General features: G+C 39.5%; 2 protein-coding genes across 6 annotated transcripts in view; one reads left to right on the top strand and one right to left on the bottom strand.

Moving 5' to 3' along the window:
• On the top strand, positions 1-2797 carry LOC108105894 (ras suppressor protein 1). Of its 2 annotated transcripts, none has more exons than XM_017212676.2 (4): positions 1-345; positions 1046-1207; positions 1869-2490; positions 2552-2797. In XM_017212676.2, the coding sequence occupies exons 2-4, from the start codon at positions 1069-1071 to the stop codon at positions 2640-2642; spliced, it is 852 nt and encodes a 283-aa protein (XP_017068165.1). In that variant the 5' UTR covers positions 1-345; positions 1046-1068; the 3' UTR covers positions 2643-2797. The 2 variants fall into 2 exon arrangements, with proteins under 2 accessions (XP_017068165.1, XP_017068166.1); XM_017212677.2 differs by having other exon boundaries at positions 1036-1207.
• Positions 2798-4530: 1733 nt separating this feature from the next.
• Positions 4531-19474, bottom strand: part of LOC108105801 (disintegrin and metalloproteinase domain-containing protein 10) — an 82717-nt gene continuing 67773 nt past the window's right edge. For all 4 annotated transcript variants that reach the window (XM_017212536.2, XM_017212538.2, XM_017212537.2 and 1 more), the window contains exons 6-13: positions 10865-11358; positions 8761-8904; positions 8163-8323; positions 7866-8100; positions 6759-7805; positions 6133-6700; positions 5523-5963; positions 4531-5020 (exon numbers count right to left, since the gene is read on the bottom strand). In XM_017212536.2, the coding sequence (XP_017068025.2) occupies positions 5704-5963; positions 6133-6700; positions 6759-7805; positions 7866-8100; positions 8163-8323; positions 8761-8904; positions 10865-11358 (2909 nt within the window). In that variant the 3' untranslated portion in view covers positions 4531-5020; positions 5523-5703. The remainder of the gene's footprint in view (positions 5021-5522; positions 5964-6132; positions 6701-6758; positions 7806-7865; positions 8101-8162; positions 8324-8760; positions 8905-10864; positions 11359-19474) is intronic.

Genomic DNA, 19474 nt, shown 5'->3' with positions numbered 1-19474 from the left:
CGGAAGACGCACGACGCATTCCGCACTTTGGCTATTTTCGTGATTAATTTCGGAGAGCGGATACGTATTATAATAGAACCCATCATCCATTCTGTAACGTGAATTATCGTTCTTAACATTCAAGTCAATCTTTTTTACCTATTAGTACTGAAGGCCTAGTTGTTTCCTTCTCAAATAAGTTCAAGTGCATTGTTTGTGTAACCCAGTGACCTAAAAAGTTTTTAAATCTGTATCAATGTGAAGTAGATGTGCTAAAAACTGCCCACATTAAACCATATGCAAACGAAAAGTGCAGTTGGTACAGTTTGAAATTCACTGGGAGAGGTAACGACAACAGTTTGAGAGGTAACCTTCAAGTAGTGCTTTTTAAACCATAAATTATAGACTTTTAAGAAATGCCATATATAAAAACTAAAGAACAGCCTGACAAAATGTTCCCTAAATGGAATTTTACTTTAATAAATAAACAATAAAAAAGACGGCAATTAAAAAAAAACTTTTATATAAAAATACAATATGGTTTTAAAGAAGAAATAATTTATATTATAAATATATAATATATATTATAATATTTAATAAAATTATTTTAGATTTAATAAAAGTTTTTCAATTAATTTAAATAATAAAAATAAAACTTACATGTCTACTTTCTACATGTGTAATGCATGAGAGTAAATTGACGTTATGTAGATAAATGCGCATACATTTTGTTGACATCTGGCATCTCTTTGTACACATTTTTTTAAAAGTACTTAATTATTTGTAATTATATTATTTCAATAAGTTATTTCTGTGCTTTAATAATTGTAGCGGAAAATTAATAATTGATTTTCATTTTTATTATGACGCATTTTGGTCGTTTTATTTTAAATATAGCTATAAACTGTAGATTCAATCTTACCACATTGTTTAAAAATAATTAGCGTTTATCTTTTTGATATCTAAAATAGATGTAACTTTTTATAATTAATAATTATTATGAAGACATTTATGTTTGTAACCATTTAAAAATGCTTAATTTTTAATATTTTCTAGTATTTTTTAGGGTATTTATAGAAATCAACCAAAATGAGTCAGTCTTGTATACCAGTGAGCGCAAAGATGTCGAAGGCAAAGAAAGTTTTAGATGAGGCCAGGGAAACCCAAAATCGGGAGTTGGATTTGGTCGACAAGGGGCTGTCGTCCTTCGAGGAGTTGCCCGGCTTGTGTAAGTATTAAATTCAGTCTTAAAAAATAAGTTATAGGCTGATTTTATCAAACTGAGTCAACAGACTATGAGACATTCCCACGCATAATAGGACCTCGCCCATCTGTTGGGATAAATATATAATTGGTGGTGTTCTAGTGTACTGTCATTACTTAAAATATGCCCTAACAATTGTACTAGTTTTTCAATCTATAATTGATTTATTAAATCAAGGCATTCTGTTTTATTTATTGCGATGACGCCAGCAACAGAATAGGCATCAATCTGTGAACAGAATGTAAACAATGCATTTAAAATATCTAACTGATATGTCACAAGGTTTTTAAATGATAAAATAACTTGTGTTCTTCTTTTCCTTTATTTATTTTTTAAAAAATTTTTACAACTAAGTGATTTATTAGTTTTTATCTTTAGAAATTATCAATTTATGTGAAAAAAACATTGCGCATGCCAATGTTTATATAGTTATCCCTCTCTAACTTTCGGCGTCTTTACTTGTTGCGTGCAAACAGCTGTTTATATTTGAACCCAGCGAGAAATTTACATCTTTTAAAATAAATCTTGAGAGAATTATTTTTAATATTAAAAAAAATCTTCTATGAATAATTCTTTTTTAAATATCTGTCAACTTATTACTCATTATTATATTTTATATCAATAGTCAACATGTCCAACATCACACGACTCACCCTGTCCCACAATAAGATCAGTGTGATTAGTCCCGGAATTGCCAACCTCCTAAATCTGGAGATCCTCAACCTCTCAAATAACCAGCTGACTGAGTTGCCCGTTTCGCTGTCATCCATGCCTAAGCTGCGAATCCTTAATGTGTCCATCAACCGGCTGATTAATCTTCCTCGAGGATTTGGAGCCTTTCCTGTGCTGGAAGTCTTGGATCTGTCGTACAATAATCTGAATGAACAGGTGCTGCCTGGAAACTTCTTTGGAATGGAGACACTGCGCGCCCTGTATCTCGGAGATAACGACTTCGAGTACATACCCAAGGAGGTGGGTCAGCTGAAAAATCTGCAAATTCTCGGACTTCGCGACAATGATCTCCTAGAGCTTCCCCGCGAAGTTGGAGACTTGGTGCGGCTTCGTGAGCTACACATTCAGAACAACAGGCTTCAGGTTCTGCCGCCAGAAATTGCCCAGCTGGATCTCTTGAGCAACAAGTCGGTGATGAAAATGGAGGAGAATCCCTGGGTGAATCCCATTGCCGAGCAATATCTCCTGGGCATCAGTCATGTGATCGAATATCTCAAAACTGAGACCTACAAAATGTAAGTTCACAAATATCTGAATATGAGAGTATTTCTAACCTATTATTTATCCCATCGACAGCATCTACAACCGACATTTGCAGGCAGGACGTAGTGGACCGCCGCCTCCCAAGGCCGACAAGAGCAAGAAAGCTTCTCGAATACGCGCATAGATTTCCTCGATCAGGAGCTCCCATGAAATAATGTGTTCGTCTCGTTCGTTGTTAACCAAAATGTTTTTGTATACTAATTCTTAAGTACTTGTAAACTAATGTGTATGTAAAAGTGCCTTGATCATATTTATCACTAATTAAATTCAAAAATAAAATATTATGTTGTTTTTTTTGGAGGGGCCACTAAAAGGGATGGTATCTCTAACACCCCATAATAAAAATGAAATGACAACGCATATATTTATTTTATAAAATAGTAGGTTTTTCTTGTTTTTATTATCTTTTTCTCATATTCATTCATTCTTTTTTTTAAGAAATTTGTTTTCATAATCATAATCATTAATTAGTTTACTTAAAGTCAATTAATTAATTCTTTATTTATTTTAATTAAATTAATAGTTAAATGTTTTTTGTTTTTGTTCTTTGTTTGCTAAGTTGTTTGAGAAAAACCAAAAGCATAGTTCTGCTTTATTCGCTTTGAGTTTGTTTCGTTTCTTTGCATTTTTCACTTATCAATTTGAATTGAATACATACTTCATATATCAATTTATGTAATTTAATTATTCTGTAAACTTATTTTGCTTTTTTTTGTATATGCAATTCAATTTTAATTTATTCCTTACTGTATATTTTTTAGTATTTATATATATATTTCATAGATTTTATTTACAAGAGTTTGAAAATGTTATTTTGCGTAGTCTTGCTGAAATTTAATGTAAAGCTACCACAGAACACGGAATCAAAATACAGGTTATCAGCAAAATTTCTCAAGCTGAGAAATATATTATTTTAAAACCAATATGAGAATGAAATTGTATGATTAACAATATTGTCAAAACAAAATAATTAAATGGCTTTCATCCTATTAATGTCTTTTACTGGAGTTGTACATCAGTCGGGACTCCGCGAGTTGCACGATATATCTTTGAGTACGCAAATACGAAACACAGACAAAAACAAAAAACATAAACTAGTAACCTATGAGACTACAACAAATTAAATTACAAGCACACGTAGACTCGTATATGGATGACCTACGCCTTTTTAAGATACGTACATAAAAATAGATTTATATATGCTGGCAGATATACACGTACACGATAGATAACATTAAACATAATCAGTGGCGGTCTTGCTACCAAATTGCTAAAACATAAAGCTTTAAACCTAATACTAATAAAAATTGACAATAGAAAATTGTACCTAAGATAGTAAAAATACATGAAATATAAAAATTAGTTACTTCGTTTGCTCTATATTCTGCACAAGGAATATGTATATACGGAAAACAATCAAAGCGGCTTTCGAAAGTCGAACAGAGAAATGCGTTTAGCCACAAATTAAAAAATAAGTTTGGGTTCATACCACCATTATTTTTAAGTCTCGCTTTTTCATTTAATATTTATTGTTTGTTTATACTTTTTGGTTTTCTTGGTTGTTTGCTAGTTTACAAATGCAATTTTGACGGCTAAATAAGATGTAGCCTTCGGTACAGATAAATACAATTTAAATGCCTTGTTGTTTCCGTTTCCGTTCTTGTCAATGACGCCTAATTAATTCGCACTGTTTTTATTTAATTAATCTTTTTTTTTGTACAAAACACATTATTGTGAATCAAGAGTGTAATTAATTTTGTATTCATGCCTGGAGCTTAGAAATCTCACCGACAACATATTGAATGCTTTTCTCATACAATTAAATCTTAGTTTTTCATTTCATGTATAATATTTGTTTGTTCTGGCTGCTGCTATTTAATATTTTTGTATGCATAATAAATATATACATACAAATGTATATATTTACCGTTCGTTTTTATATGTATTATGCATATTGCCGTTTTTAATTATTTAAATTAATCATAATTTTCATTCGTATTTTTCATTTCAATTTATTTAATCAAAAATATCATTCACTTTTAGCTTTTTCTGTATTACGCATTTTTCGCATTTTTTTGTTTGTTTTTTTTTGTTCTGGCGGTTTTCCCTTGTGGCATATAAACATTGTTTAAATAAAAATAATTAGCATAAAAATTACATTTACATTTAATTTGAGTTCATTTGATTTTTGTTGTTTTTGCTTTTGTTGCTGTTTGGGCTGTGTTGTTTGCTGTTGTTGCAGTTGCTGCTGTTGCTTAAGACGTTTAGCCTTTGGCCTTTTATGGCGCTCCATTGCGACTTTTGGCTGTCAAACTTTGCTGTTGTTGGGGGCCCGCGTTGTGGATTCATATTGGCCCCGCCCCAAGGCCGCATATGCATCGGCATATGCGTGTTGCTGCTGTGGCTCCAGTTGCTGCTGTTGCAGAAGATGTTGCTGCTGCTGTTGCTCATGCAACGATGTCGGCCGACTAAAGCTTACTTGTAGCGGCGGCGGCGCGACGCCTAAAGAAAACAAATTCATAATTAATATTAATAATATTTTCGAAATTTCATTCCTTCATTAGTGGTGTTAGTATTTTTAAATGACTTTACATTTTTAAATTTATATGCATTTTATAAAATGATTTATTCTTAAAAAAAAGTAGTTCCTAATATGAATGCTCAAAATGATTATGTTATTAGTTATTATGAGAATAAATTAAATTATAAAATGCTTTATAAGTAATAAACACAATTATAAGATTTAAAAAATATTAAAAACGTGTTAGTTAAACCATCTAAATGCACATGCAAAAACAACAACAATACAAAAACATTATCCATAACTAAATGGAAAAAAGGGCACTACAAAAAATAAAGAAATAAATCTGGAAAAAGGACACATGCCATGTGGAAAAGGATATAAGTACCACCAAACAATTTACATCGAAAAATAAACAGGGTCACAAATCAAAAGAGGAGACAAACGTAAACAAAACTGGGGAGAAAATCACAAAGGTCATACCAATTGCTTCGGTTAAATGAAATATCATTTTGATTTCTTTTTTGTTTGTGTTTTGGTGGTGGATGGGAAGCAACAACTCATGGATCGATGACTAGCAGCGGGCGTTATATTTTTTGGTTTTTCGGGATTTTCGGGGCTATGTCTTTCAATGTTCTGTATGGCAATGTGATGGATCCAATTCCTAATAAACAATATTCCGGCGGACTGGTTTAAGGGCCTTCTCCTTGCTGCTGCTGCGACTGTTTGCCTGCTGCGACTTTTGCGACTTCGAGTCTTTGGCTTTGGTACTCTTTCCGCTCTTGCTCTTACTACTACTGCCCGCCCCCGATCCCAATCCCGATCCCGACCCACTGCCGGCTGCCGCTGTGGATGAGTTGCTGGTTGTGGTGTTGGAGGTGTTGTTGGTACGTGATGATCGGGACTTATTGCGTGGTGGAAGTTCTGAATTTTTTAGCGTTTCGCAAACGAAAAGAAAAACGACAAATTAAGTTTGTGGGAAAAACAAGGGAAAAAAGGGTGAGAAAATGAGGAGCATGTCTGGGGCAAAACTACCGGACTCAGAGCTCACTCTTTCTTATGGCACGGGAGTGGGGAAAAGAGAGACACACACCTTTCGGCGTGTAGAACGCTTGCTGTGGTTGCTGCTGCGGCGAAATTGCCGGTTGCTGTAGTTGTAGTTGTTGTTGTTGTTGGTGCTGTTGCAATTGTTGATGTGCATTTGGCGGCGGCAATGGCAGCGGCAGTTGGGCCCGAGCCACCACACCACCGCTGCTAATGGCCGCCTGGACACCACCACCAATGGAACCCGGTATCGCCTGGTCGGCTCCATACCCGCCATGTGATCGCGCTGCTCCGCTGCTAGATCCGCCAGCTGTCGCCTGTGGTCGCCCACTACTGGTGGATCGTGGGCCTCGTCCATCACTTCTTCTCGCCTGATTCGCCGCCGAATGGCGACCGGAGTGGCTACCGCCGGTGGGCAGTGGGACGATTGAGTGACCGCCCTGTTGGCGATCCCAATCATGTGGATGTGACTGATGATGCGATCGGGAGCCACTGTGCCGACCACCGCCTCCACCGCCGCCACTGCGTCCATCGCCGCCTCTTGGATAATGCTGCGCCTCGTGTGCAGGCGGTGGGATGCTACGAGGACCGGCTCCTCGCTGATTGGGATGGCGTTGCTGTATTAGATAAATATTAATTATATGGTTTTCAACAATCTGAAAATTAAAATCCTACCATTCTTCGCAACGTATTCATGGGCGCTCTCAGGGTTTCGCTGATTCGACGAGCTCGCCGTTTCTTCGGATTGGAACTCGGTGTGTGCACAGCGCAGCATTTAATAAAGGAGCCCATAACCACGATGAAAGCCACACCCATCAGAACCACCAGATACCAGTTGTCGACGATCCACTCGGCCACGGTCTGCAAAGTCTCGCGGTTAAGAAGCAGATTCTTCAGACGCACCAACGGACCATCGGCATCGACTGCTCGACACTTAAGGAACACATCGCAGTATCCCTGGAAGTTATCACAGGGAGATCCTGGCTGCAAACTTATGCCACCCTTCTGGATGTTATATTTATCTGCAAACTCGCTGGTGCTGCGACATGTGGAGGTGTCATTACCATCCTGACAGGCCAAGTCGCACAGTTTCCGCTTATTAACGTGCGGCAGCGTCGTCGAGGTGAGGAAACACTTGGTCATGTTCCAGAGCAGACATGGCGATCCACTACATTCGCCTCGGATGCACAACGCAGTTCCATTGTTGCACATGGTCTTGTCATCACGATGACGTGGCTCCGGACACTCGGCCGTGGTTCCATTGCAGGTGCTCGACCAGCTGCACTCCGTCTCCTCCTTGCACTTCTGGTAAGAGCTTGTCGGCACAAAGGTGCAGGAGTTCGATAGGCAGCAAGGACCCTGCGAGGGCGAACACTGCGTCTTGGCACGACGCGTACAACCCTTGGCACTGGAGTTCACCGACTGATCGTACTCGGTGATTAAACGCGGGTAGCAGCATTTGTCTTTGCACTCCTCCTCGTTGAAGCCGCAGTCGCATTCCTCGCCAGACTCTACGATCTTGTTGCCGCAGAATGCTCCCTCCGAGGCCTTGAAACAGTCGCGCTTTGAGTTTCCCACTAGAACGTCAAGCACATTGGAGATATTTCGAATTGAGCAGGGCGAGAACTTTGAGTTGTTTGGCCGATCACCAGATGTGGCACTGGCAAACATAATAAAGTTGCCGTTCAGGCCACCAGGACGACACTCCTGCGGATAGTCGTGCTAGGAAGGAATACAAATAAGTTAAAAGACGAAAGTTTATTTGCATCCTTAGAAACTTACAGGTGATCCAAAGTTATGACCAATCTCGTGAGCCAAAGTCAGCTGTGAGACTTTTGGTGGCACTCTGCTATTGTAGTTAACAAAGGTGATGATGCCCGTGTTGAGGGAACGCTTAGTGCTTTGATACTGTCCTCCTACCGTTTCCGTGTAGGTCTTGTACTTCTCACAAATGCCACCAGATGCTCCCGAAGCACTAGCCACCCAAGCCAGTCCCAAAGTACCACCAGTGAAATCTCTGTAATAGAATTTGTTTAAAAAAATCTTTCTGACTGTTCTGCAGTACACCAACCAACTAACCTGTAAGTAAACACATAAGCCAGGCAAAAGTCGGAGTGATCTTCTAGGGAATGGAGATTCAAGAAGTTCGAGACGTCCATATGCTCATTGCAAAAGGCATTGTGTGGCCCATTATACGAGTGGCGGCAGGCCGAATCATCATCAATCTTAATACGTTGCACCTACCATAAACGAATGTATATCGTATATTACAAAAAGTTGAATAATGTTTGAAATTAAATAATTGGTTGGTAATCTTTTTTAATGCCACTTTTCTGCAATAAATGTTGTCTGATTTTTTGTAATTAAAAATCCTCTGGTTGCATAGTATTTTATAATCAGAAATTGCGAGAAATTGACCCATATTTCACAGAAATAATGTTTTGTAATTGCGGATCAATTAAAGCAATCAATTAGTCACAAACTGTAATCTACGGAAACGGGATTGCGCTTTAATATACACTGCACTAAAGTCCTGTCCTCGCATGGTTTAACCAGTTACCAATGTCCGCGGCTGTGGTCATGGGCATCTGTGAGGCGGTCCAGCCGCTTTGTCGTTATCTCATCATCATTGTTTGTCCGTGGAATCCCCACTGTGTGTGGGCGTGTGTGTACTCACCTCAAAGCGTATGTTCCGATGCTCGGTGCGTCCGTCGAACTTTGTGTTGCGGTAAATGTAATTAACGGCCGTCACGTGATGTGCAATCAGCGATGTGATTTCCTCGCGCGTTTTCTCATCAACCTCGTACTTGCCACGATCATGCTGTAAACAAAAAGAGAGGAACGTTAAAAGGTGTTGACAAAAAATTAACACTATTTTCAAAAGCAAGAATACTGAAAAACAAAATACCCTCTGATTTATGAAATATTAAAGAAATACAAAAATTACCATTAATTCTATAAAAGTCGAAAATCGTTTCCCAGGAATTATAATATTAATTTGAAAATAATTGTTTGATAAGCAACAAGGTAGACAGATTTAATTAACGTAAAACCCCTCGAAATTTTTCAGGGGCTGGGGTAATAAAAATCTCAAAACCGCAATGCGTTGGGGAGCGGAAATGCGCCTGACATCTGTGTAAACGGGTCCGCAACGCAACTTCCACGGCCACGCCAGACAAACAAAAAGGACCTCTCCAAAAAACGCCCCTTTCATCTCGTGCTCATCCAATCCAATCCATGCCAACTTCCCACCCAACAAAGGCTCTTCAAATATATTTGTATAAAAATGCAAATTCAGCTAAGCCCGTCGAATATTTCAGCTGAAGTTTATAAGGTTTTATGCGCACTCCCCAAACATCCGGATCCAGCATCAGCCTTCCGCCGATTTTGGCTCAAAAATCAAAATGCCGCGGGGCCCAAGAGACAAAAACAAAGGCAAACGAAAAAGGGAGAGAATCCGAAGCTTGTATACTCTTTAAAATATGTGAAAAACTATATAAAACAATACTTATAGTAATGTTTGGTTTCAAAAAGGAGTTGTTGGTAGCTAAGTTATTTTCACACTCTTTAAATTCCGAATTTTGATCGCATAAACTTTATACTTTACATCGATGCAAACTTCGATCCAAAGTTATAATACTCTCTCCCAGGGCTTAAATAAAGCGAAAGCCGGAACAACAAGCGCGATATAAAGTGAGAATCGGAGGAAGAGTGAGCGAAACAAATGCGCGAATTATGCAAAACTCATTGCAAATAAACACACGTGAGGAAGACAGAGAGAGATAGAAGAGAAAGCGAAGACAGAAAGGAGGGGGAGTACAAAGTCGCGGAGTGGGCGTGAGCGGAAACGGAAATAAGGCTGGCACTCTGGTGACGAGGATGTTGACGTCGACATCATCTCGCGTACAATGCGAAAAAATGAACGTAAACATAAAAGTGCGGTGAAAGAATGGATCTAAATGGTGGGAGAAGGAGGATTGGGTGGTTATCTAAAGTGGGTGGGAGAGCACGGTTACGGGCCATAACCGTTGATTACATACGCTGTACGGAAACGAAGGAGGTCAGCTGATTGGATGATTGCTAAGCTCTGTTGCTCTGCAGATGCCCCGAAAAATAGGCAATTCTGTGGTATGCGACAAAAGGGTTCGCTGAGTTTATGGAGCGTGAAAATTCGCTGAATAAATAGGTAAACAAATTCATGATTGTAACAAACATTAGTTTTAAATAAATGCTAAAAAAAAGTTCTCATAAGTATATAAGATCCTTCATTGTCTTTAGTTTTAATAAAATAAAATTAATATTTATTGAATTTGAAAGAAAATTCTTGCTGCAATTTTAATGATACAAATTATTGGTTAATATTTTTTTCTGTTTTGCAGGTATTTTAAAAATTCCTATGAATCATTGATCCAGCAGCCCCTGACAACAGAACCTTAAAGTTGTCGTGTAGGGCACCAGGCAATTTTTGCTTATCCATATCTTGGGAAATGGAATTTGTATATAAAAATGCCTAACAACTACGATGTCTACGTGCCCTGAAAATTCCGTCCCAGAAACTTCGGCCCTCTTTTGTTTTATGTGCACTTCACTTTTATAAAAGTCTAGGCTCGTAAAAAATTGCAAAATTGTTGATTTTTCACGTATTTTTTATATCTTTGCCCATATGACGTTATGTTTTTAACACTACAGACATTGCATTTCTTTATTTTACTAGCAACTAATATAAAAGCGTCTAAAATCTATCTTATAATGTTCCTGTTTAAATATTTTCTGGTACTTACATCAGTGATGCCCTCGCGTATATGTCGCCAAATCAATGGATCCGTTTGAATGTAGAGCGAGCAGGTATTCTTATTGTCCTCGCGACCGCGTCCAGATCCGCCGGATGAGCCCCTATCTCCATTGTCAGAGGCCCGACGGACACGTTCGTGGACGAGCTCATGCCAGTCAGCCACGTTGGCGGATGAGCCAAGGCGACGTCCGGTCGAAGGATCGTAGAATGCACCCTCGGCGAAGTTCGCCTCTTTCGTGTACTTCTGATGGGGATACTTGAAATCCTCATCTCCGCTGATGTATTTCTTGGGCGGATGAGGCGGATGCTGCTGCTGCTGTTGTTGTTGCTGCTGCTGTGGGGCGGACTTTTTGTGCAGCTGTTTCCGGTGGAGCTTTTGGTAGTCCTTTGACATGGGCTCCGGGAGCTCTTCGACGGCTGAATTTTGTATGTTCTCCATCCATTGAGAGACCTCATCCGTGATGCCACAGCCGGCCACGTGACCTGTAAGGAAGAACAAAAGCGGAGAATGAATGAGGGAAGTACGTTGGTAGGAATAAATAAAAAAGAAAGAGGCGGAGGAATGAGGAATGTTAATTTGCTGATGCAGTCCGGCTTTTGGGTCTTCCCTATCCTACCAAATTCAATGCGAAAATTATTTATGACCTACCAAGTGAAAGCCGCAAAAATGTAATTAAAAGCATCCCCACGCAGATGCGAAAAGCGAAAAAATTTTAATGCAAATGCCAAAGCCAAATATTCAAGTTGTAAATGAAAAACTGAAGCTTTGAAAAATCGCTATGAAAACGCAAAGGTGGGGCATTCGGGCGCCTGCACTACTGCACTTTAAAAGTGCAACAACAATTATATTTACTGCTTTGCCAGGAGCTCCTGGCGGAGCATTGTCTTGGCCAGCGGAAACTGTTAATAGCCGCTAGCCGGTAATGAAAATTTATTGTTTTATTGTTTAAGCGCAGTCAGAGCAGAACGCGGTCTGCTGCCTTTTTATCCACAATCGCGAGGACGCGTTTTGCACGCGATTCGCTCGCGTTTTTACCCTTCATCGCGATTGTCAACATTAAATAAACCAAAAGACCGAATGGGGGATGGGATGCAACAGGGCGGAAAAGGGAATAAAGTACTGCACCACAGAGTGGTGCACATTTTTAAAAGCTGCGAGAGTTTTATGGTCTCAGCCATTTACATTCATTTCCAGAATAATCTTCTGAGTTACGAGAGCTGTTTCGAATATCTGGGGCAGTGAAACGAATATTTAAGTTAAACGAAAGATGAATAAAACTTTAAACAATTTGAGATTCTATCATAAAAGTAATTCGTTTTTATTGCCATGGATATAGCTTAAGTGAAATCAATTGCTTGGTGGATTAAAAGGTACTTCAAGACTTTTAAGAGTTTAATTTATTATGTTTATGTTTTTCTTAAATATTAAAAAAGCAACTATATTATTTTATAAATGTAACTGTATTAACGAAGAGAATTTCACTCTGTTGCAATATTGAAAACACTATGCACTTTCCATTAAACATCATTTATGCCACCCGGTTGGTTGCTACTCAACACCATCTCTGCATTCCACAAAGACCCTTTGAGAACCCTCTCAGCCAGCTCGAAAGTCATAACAAGGCAACAGGGTTCCCCTTCATTTCGCCGGTACTCTTTTTCTTGGCACTGGAATGCCGTGAAAGGATATTCATTCTGGCGCCAGGACGAGGACCGCTGTCCAGTCCAGTCAGCTCGCTCCCAGTGGCAGCAACGTTGCAGCTTTCAGTGGAGCTATAAATTTTTATTTGGCTGATGCTATTGTGTCAAGTAAGCGGGGGCGGCATGAAGTTGGTAACTTGGTTGGTTGGTTGGTTCTCTGTTGCCGAGTCCGTCGCGCCATTACCATTATGCATTTGCTTATTCTTCTTCGTTTTCTTCGCGCTCGCTTTTTATTTGCCCATTCCCAAACTGTTTGTCTTTATTACAAGCATTTTTTGGCGGCGTTGTCGTACTTCACAGCAGAATGGCAACGTTGCCAAGCACGCGACCTACGCCAAAAGCATTACACTTCCAAAATAAATAGCCATAGGACATTCACCTTTTGAACAATTCCAGAAGGTAAAGAAAACCAAATCAAAGTTTGGGTATTGATACTTAAAAGATTCCCTACACTGGTTTGAATTTGATAATATTATTAAATATATTAATTCTCCTAGTTCTTTCACAAATTTTCAACAGTGTAGCGTGCCGTGCTTGCAGGTGGAATATTTCCCCAGGAAAAGCCGTGGCCATAGACATAGAAGGGAGCCACTAAATACGTAAACCCTCGAGAAGCCAGTAAAGCCGCAGCAGGCACAGCTTCCGTAAATGCTCTCCGCTCTCCTCCTGGAAGGTCCCGAGGAATCCACAGTGGCATGCAATTTGCATATCAAAGGCAACCCCTCGAGTATGCTGGCTCTACCACATAGCAAACCACATATAGAGGTATATATGTATATCCCCCATAGCAATGTTTTATTTTGTTGCATGCCGCTTCTTACTCCAATGACCCGTTTTTATTTCATTTTGCTGCATCGCCTTCTGCTTGAATTTTCTTTTCCCTTTTTTGCCCACTTTTAGAGCAGCTTTATTGTTGCTGGGCCCTCTTATGAGTTTTCGAGTGTACGAAGGAGGCTGGCTGAGCTGCATTCAATCGGGTATCTGATGATGCCAACCCCAAGATGTTGTCTGATTTTCGGTTTTTTATGTCATGCCTGGCTGGCTGGCTCGCTTTGACCAAAGACAGTAGTTTAGTGTACTCCACACCCACTTTAAACTCTAACCCCAAACCCAAATGCGACCGCGTCTTCAACGGTGCCTCCCCGCCTTTTTCCCATTTCAATCAACAGCTGTTGAGTCGCCATCGCCGACGTAATAGAGCGCGCGTCCCCGGCACATTTCATTTTTCCAATTTCTCTGTGCCACTCAACGGCTGCTTTCTGCCTTCCGTCCCCACTGGCCACTTTGCTCCACGACAACTCCTATTTTTACAGGCGAAGAAAAATCCCCAGATCGGGATTATAAATCATAAGGATTTGCGAAGGAAATTCAGTGTCATTTAACGCATGAATGCTTTTTATGGCTAAAACAACAAAAACAATATTCTTTCAAACAGAAATCGTTTTATATATTTTACATTTAAATGTAAGGTTTTAAGGTTGTCATGGAGATGTGTTTTCCTCCCTGTATTTGTTCAAAACTAAAACTTTTATTTTTACCAAAGTCTTATAGGAAAAGAATAAAATTAAATCAAAAATAATTCCGTGAAACTAAATCAAGAATTTCTGAGTGCACTCGACACTGGCTTCATTTGCTGTCACACATTCCTTGCATAGCCGCTGGCACATCCTTTAGCTCCTCTCAGCCCCACCGCCCAACCCCCTCCCTCTGGCGATACTTCAATCATATTTCGCTTTAGCTTTGACTGCATCGCCCAGGAACTCGTCGAGATTTCTGCACAAAGATTAAAGTGCACTTTTGTGTTATCTTTTTACTGGGTTCAGATCGACGCTTCCACTTGTACAAGACTTTTCACTGCTTCCTCGATGTTTTACGTGTTTTCAGTTCTAGCATTTTTATTATTCTATTTTATTTGTATTATTTTTTTTTTTTTTTGTTGTTACTTCTTCTTGTTGCGCCAATTGAACAAAAGCCACGCGCGCGTTCGCCCGACTTATGAATTTTACAACTTCCGTTGAAAGTCGGGCTCAGGGCAGCTTGGGTTTTGTCGTCCTGGCAGCCTTACACAAAAAATATAAAAAAAGAAATAAAGAAGGCTATAGTAGGGTAGTAAAACTATAAAATACCCTGCACATACTTAAGACATTCGCTTGGTATTCTATTTGATGTAAAATTTTTATTAAATTTCCAATATTAACCTTGTGAGTATTTTGCAAAAACCTTTTTTATTTAGCAAAATAGAAAAATACTTTAAATTTAAAGTTTCTTTCGATCAAAAATTTATTGATAAGAAATACCTTTAGGCTCTTCGACTACTGGGTGTAAGGAATAGAGTCACAGCAGGAAAAATTGAGCTTGAGTCGGAGACAAACGACGTTCAGACATGCAAGCGGCTTTCGTAGCTGGGCTTTCGTCTCCAACTTCCTCACTTGATCCTTCGTGCCACCCACCCACCATTCAACCACCAGACCCACCACCCACTTTTGCCTCCCAATTACGGCCATGGACCCATTCAAGGTGCAAGTGTGTGTGCGGTGCGCAAGCAAAAATGAAAAATAATCCCAAATTCAATTGCAAATGAAATTGAGGGCGAAAGACGCCATAAATACACACACAGAAATACAGACACATGTACACTGGCACACAAAGAGCATTCAAGCCCACCCCCAACCCCCCAAGGAAACCCAAAACTGAATCAGCACCCCAAAAGGCCATAACAGACGCTTTACACAATTTCGACGCTTTAAAAGGAAAAATAAGAGAACAGCCAAACGAGCAAAATGAAAACCAAAATACATAACTGAATAAGGAACACCAAATATTTGAGCCAACAAAAGTTCATACACACACACACACTAATACTGTTGCAAACAAAGAAAAGAAATTATGTATAAATGGACATATTGCATTAAATTTACAGATATATTCCATTGACAATGAAGGCGGCCATCCAACACATCCTTTTGACATTCAGCTTATAAAAAACTATTTGTCAAATGCGAATATTGTGAAATATTTATTTTATATAAGATTTTATTAAGCTGTTTTAAGTTGGGATTTGGGTATACTTTTTTTTAAACAAAAAAATATTTAAAGGAAGATTATAAATACAATTTAAGTCCTGCCATTTTTTGTGCTTATATTCTGACATTTTAACAATTCTCTGACGAAATTCGAAAATTTAAGTGCCTCCCACGGAAAACACAAAAATTATATAGCATACAACTGGGCGCAATAAACGCTGTGGGCGCACATTAAATGGGCGTGGCATGTGCGTGTTTGCTGCTGGCGTTGCTTTTGCATTAACAAGTGGAAATCATCGCAAAATGTTCACTGCTCCTGCCGATGTTGATGCTTGAACGTTGGGAGAGCACAATTCATACAATTTTCCCTAATTTGCTTTTATTTTGTAAATGATTTGATTACCACGTTGTTACCGTTCCCGCTGCTGTTTATTTATTTAATCATTTCTTCCTTTGTTTATTTAATCCCCCGTCCTCATGAGCATCGTCAGCGAGTTTTGTTCGCCAGTTTAGTCTTAATTTGTTTACCCCGACAATTGTTACGCTTTTTTGTATTTGCTTTAATTAAAAATGTTTTAATTTGCGCAATTGTTTTGGCCATGAATGCAATAAGCATCAGGATATTAAGGTCCTTCAGGGCTTTTAAATGAAATTATTAAGCTCTTTTAATTTCTGTGTTGAATTAAATCGTTTAAGAAATTAGTCATAGTGTAAAGAAACATAATGGAGATAATGAGTTCTTAACGATTTTCAACGTGCAGACTTTGGAAGAGCCTTATAGGGCCACAGCCATGACCTACCATCCTCTCACCCACATATGGATAACTAATGTCTTCAGCCCGTGGCGACAGCCTTCCGTTGTTGTCACACTTTTGCAGAAAAAGTGTCGCCGTCATCGTCGTCACCTGCGCTTTGGCACTTTCGCATAAAGCCACACTCAGGAAAACCCACGTTGGGCAAAGAAACAGATTACGCATTTCGGCCGCGTCCATGGCAAAAGCAAAACAAAACGCCCAAACAGAACGAGTGTCCGTCCGTTTGGCGACACCCGCTGCCTTCCGCATACAAATTAGTTTTTCTGCCTCGACCATTCGCCCTTTCTTCTGAATGCCAACACCCACCTCCACCCATCCATATCCATCCTTGGAATACGATTCTCATTTCCGTGCTTGTTTTTTTTCTTGCTCTTAGCCAAGAACACATTAATATTAAATACATTGATCAAAATAGTGATACATATGCATGTGGTTTTTGTGGATTCTACATATGTTGGATGACTAGGAAGTTTTGGGTCTAAGGAAACGGATTTGTGGTGGGACTAAAATTAATTATTCATTTTTTGCTTGTTATGAAACAACCCGTTTTAATTAAGTTTTCTTATCAATCACAAGATCTGGACTAGTTTTGGTTTTATCTACTCAAAAATGAAAGACATAAATAATCATCTAACAGTTAATTAAATTCTTAAAAGTCCGTTAAGAAATCTGTTAGAAAAACTTTCCCAGACACTCTCCTAACAAAAAAAAAGTCTTGATTGACTTGTATTGAAGAGAGAGCCACAAAACTGTCACAATCAGCTCAAATCAAGTTATTCAATGCAGGACTTCCGAATGACAGATGGAGCGACTTAAAGGAAGGCAGGTAGAAGTCTAATTGTCGCAGCTGTTAGGACCCCACTTGGCATTCGCATTCGCATCCGCATCTCCATTCCCAATCATCCGTAACTTTGCACTCAGCTCGGTTAAACTCAACTCAAGTGCCAGCAAAAGATAAACAAAATTTGTATCTGTGCGAATGGATGTTGAAGTGGAACGACAAAAGCTTAGTTAGAAGGCAAAAGCAAACGGTAGCCAAGCAATTTGTGGTCAAGTGCAAACTGAAGGCGGCCGATGACAAGGACGGCGATGACGATGATGATGATGATGTTGCTTGCTGATGATGGCTCCCGGAATGACTTTGGGGCAAATGAAAAAGAGAAAAGTTCCTAAACGACAGATCTCTGCCGACGCCGCCTCCTGCCTCTAATGGCCAAAAATAAGCCAAATGTATGGGCTCGCTCTCAGTATCGGGCACTAATTAACGACGGAATAATTTCCCCTGTCAGGCAAATGGAAACGAGCCACAGGAATCGGTCGGCCTGATTGCACCTGTGAATGAGGGGCATATGAAAGGGTTTAGGTTAGTGGCTCTCCTCTTCTGGTAGCTCTAGTTGCTCTGCTCATGGAATTAGAAAAGTTCATTCGGCAGTGCAACTGTTTGGCTTTTGACCTGCTCCTTTGCTATGCAGCTGCTACTGTTTCTTCCACATCCTTGTAGTCCTTCTGCTCATGTTCCTGCTCCTCCTTGCAGGCAGCATTTTGCATGCAAGGCAAAGTGCAATATCAACAAGCTCGGGCCAAAAACCAAGAGAAATATGTCGACTTGTCACACAAAGCCCAAACTTCCACTGGGACAACCGCCTGACATTGAACACACGTGCACATGGTGAAGGAGATGACTCCTCTTGAATACGGGCCGGAATTTTAAACTAAACTATGTTCGGAGCTCTGTGCCCAAGGCTGGCACTGATAAGACAGCCGGGAATGCACAAATGTGGGTATATTGAACCACCCAATCCAGAGAATGTGGACGGCACCATATGCCTTAGGTTTACGGGGTGTGTGTAGTGCACACCAAATTGTTGGGAATTTTCATTGCATGCAGTTCGGCCATAAAATAAATGGAGAACCTTATGCGGTCGTATATATTCAAAAGCCCACGCATCCATATCATAACATTACAGGACAGGTGGCTGAAGAGGGCCGCAGAAAACTGGTTAGGACACATAGAACTTATGGCCTAACTGATAGTGATTGACAAAATAAAGTGTTGTGCAAAGTCAGCGGAAAGTAAGGATGTGTACTGCGAAAAATATAGTATGTTATAGATTAAAATATATAATTAAAAAATGCTATTCAAATGGTGATATAACATTTGTATATAAATAAAATTATATACCATATTTGTGAAGAATCAAGCATTTTATCACTCTTCCAGCACTACCAAGTCCTGCTATATAATGAATGTTATTACGTTTTCAAGCTTAAATTGTATCTCACTGTAGAAAAGTAACTGTACTAGCTTCATTTCCTTAGCTCGAAAACCAAAACGGAAGCAACAAATATCATCAAGCCCAATTGCATTTGTGGCCGAAAACTGGAAATATTTACTTGCCCGGTTGGGTTGGAATTTCGCCATTGCCTCTTGCCAGAGGGAGACGACAGATAAGCAGAAAGGAGTTTCCTGCCCATTTTAGCCAAAAAGAGGACGAGACAGCCAGTCAGCCAGTCAGCCATCCAGGCAAGTCGACCATTCGAAATAAAGATGGACAGTCAAGATGGTTGGGTGAGGTTGTACGTGGAATGTGAAGTGAGAATCTTCGTGCTGGGCCATGATAAAAGTGGTTTATGGTTGTGGTTAAGGACTGTCTATAGGTTCTCCGACGTAATCTACTGTTAAGAACTGCATTATGCTCTTTGTCATGTTGGTAACTTTGTTGGAGGTGATGACTTTATGAGGTGCATGGGGTTCAACACATCAAGCTTAAAGGGCAGTATTAAAAGACATAATTTTATGGTACTGAGAAATATTTCCTTATTCCTTTCTTTAAACAAAAGTGTGAGCATTAAACAACGCAAGATTTCCTTACTTGCCATTGAAAATATTACAAACAAAGTCAAAACTCTTACGGGCCAATGTGAACCATTTTAAACTTGTTTCAAATTCAATTGGAATACTCGAGGGGCTACTACGTTCCTGAACCACACATGACACTTGGGGCAGTGCTTGTGTGTTTGGCAGCAGTTACAGTCTCCTATGACAACAAGAGTTTTCGT

The sequence above is a fragment of the Drosophila eugracilis genome, unplaced genomic scaffold (genome assembly GCF_018153835.1).
Source record: "Drosophila eugracilis isolate 14026-0451.02 unplaced genomic scaffold, ASM1815383v1 contig_353, whole genome shotgun sequence".
Lineage (NCBI taxonomy): Eukaryota > Metazoa > Arthropoda > Insecta > Diptera > Drosophilidae > Drosophila > Drosophila eugracilis.
This window is presented reverse-complemented; position numbering and strand designations above follow the sequence as displayed.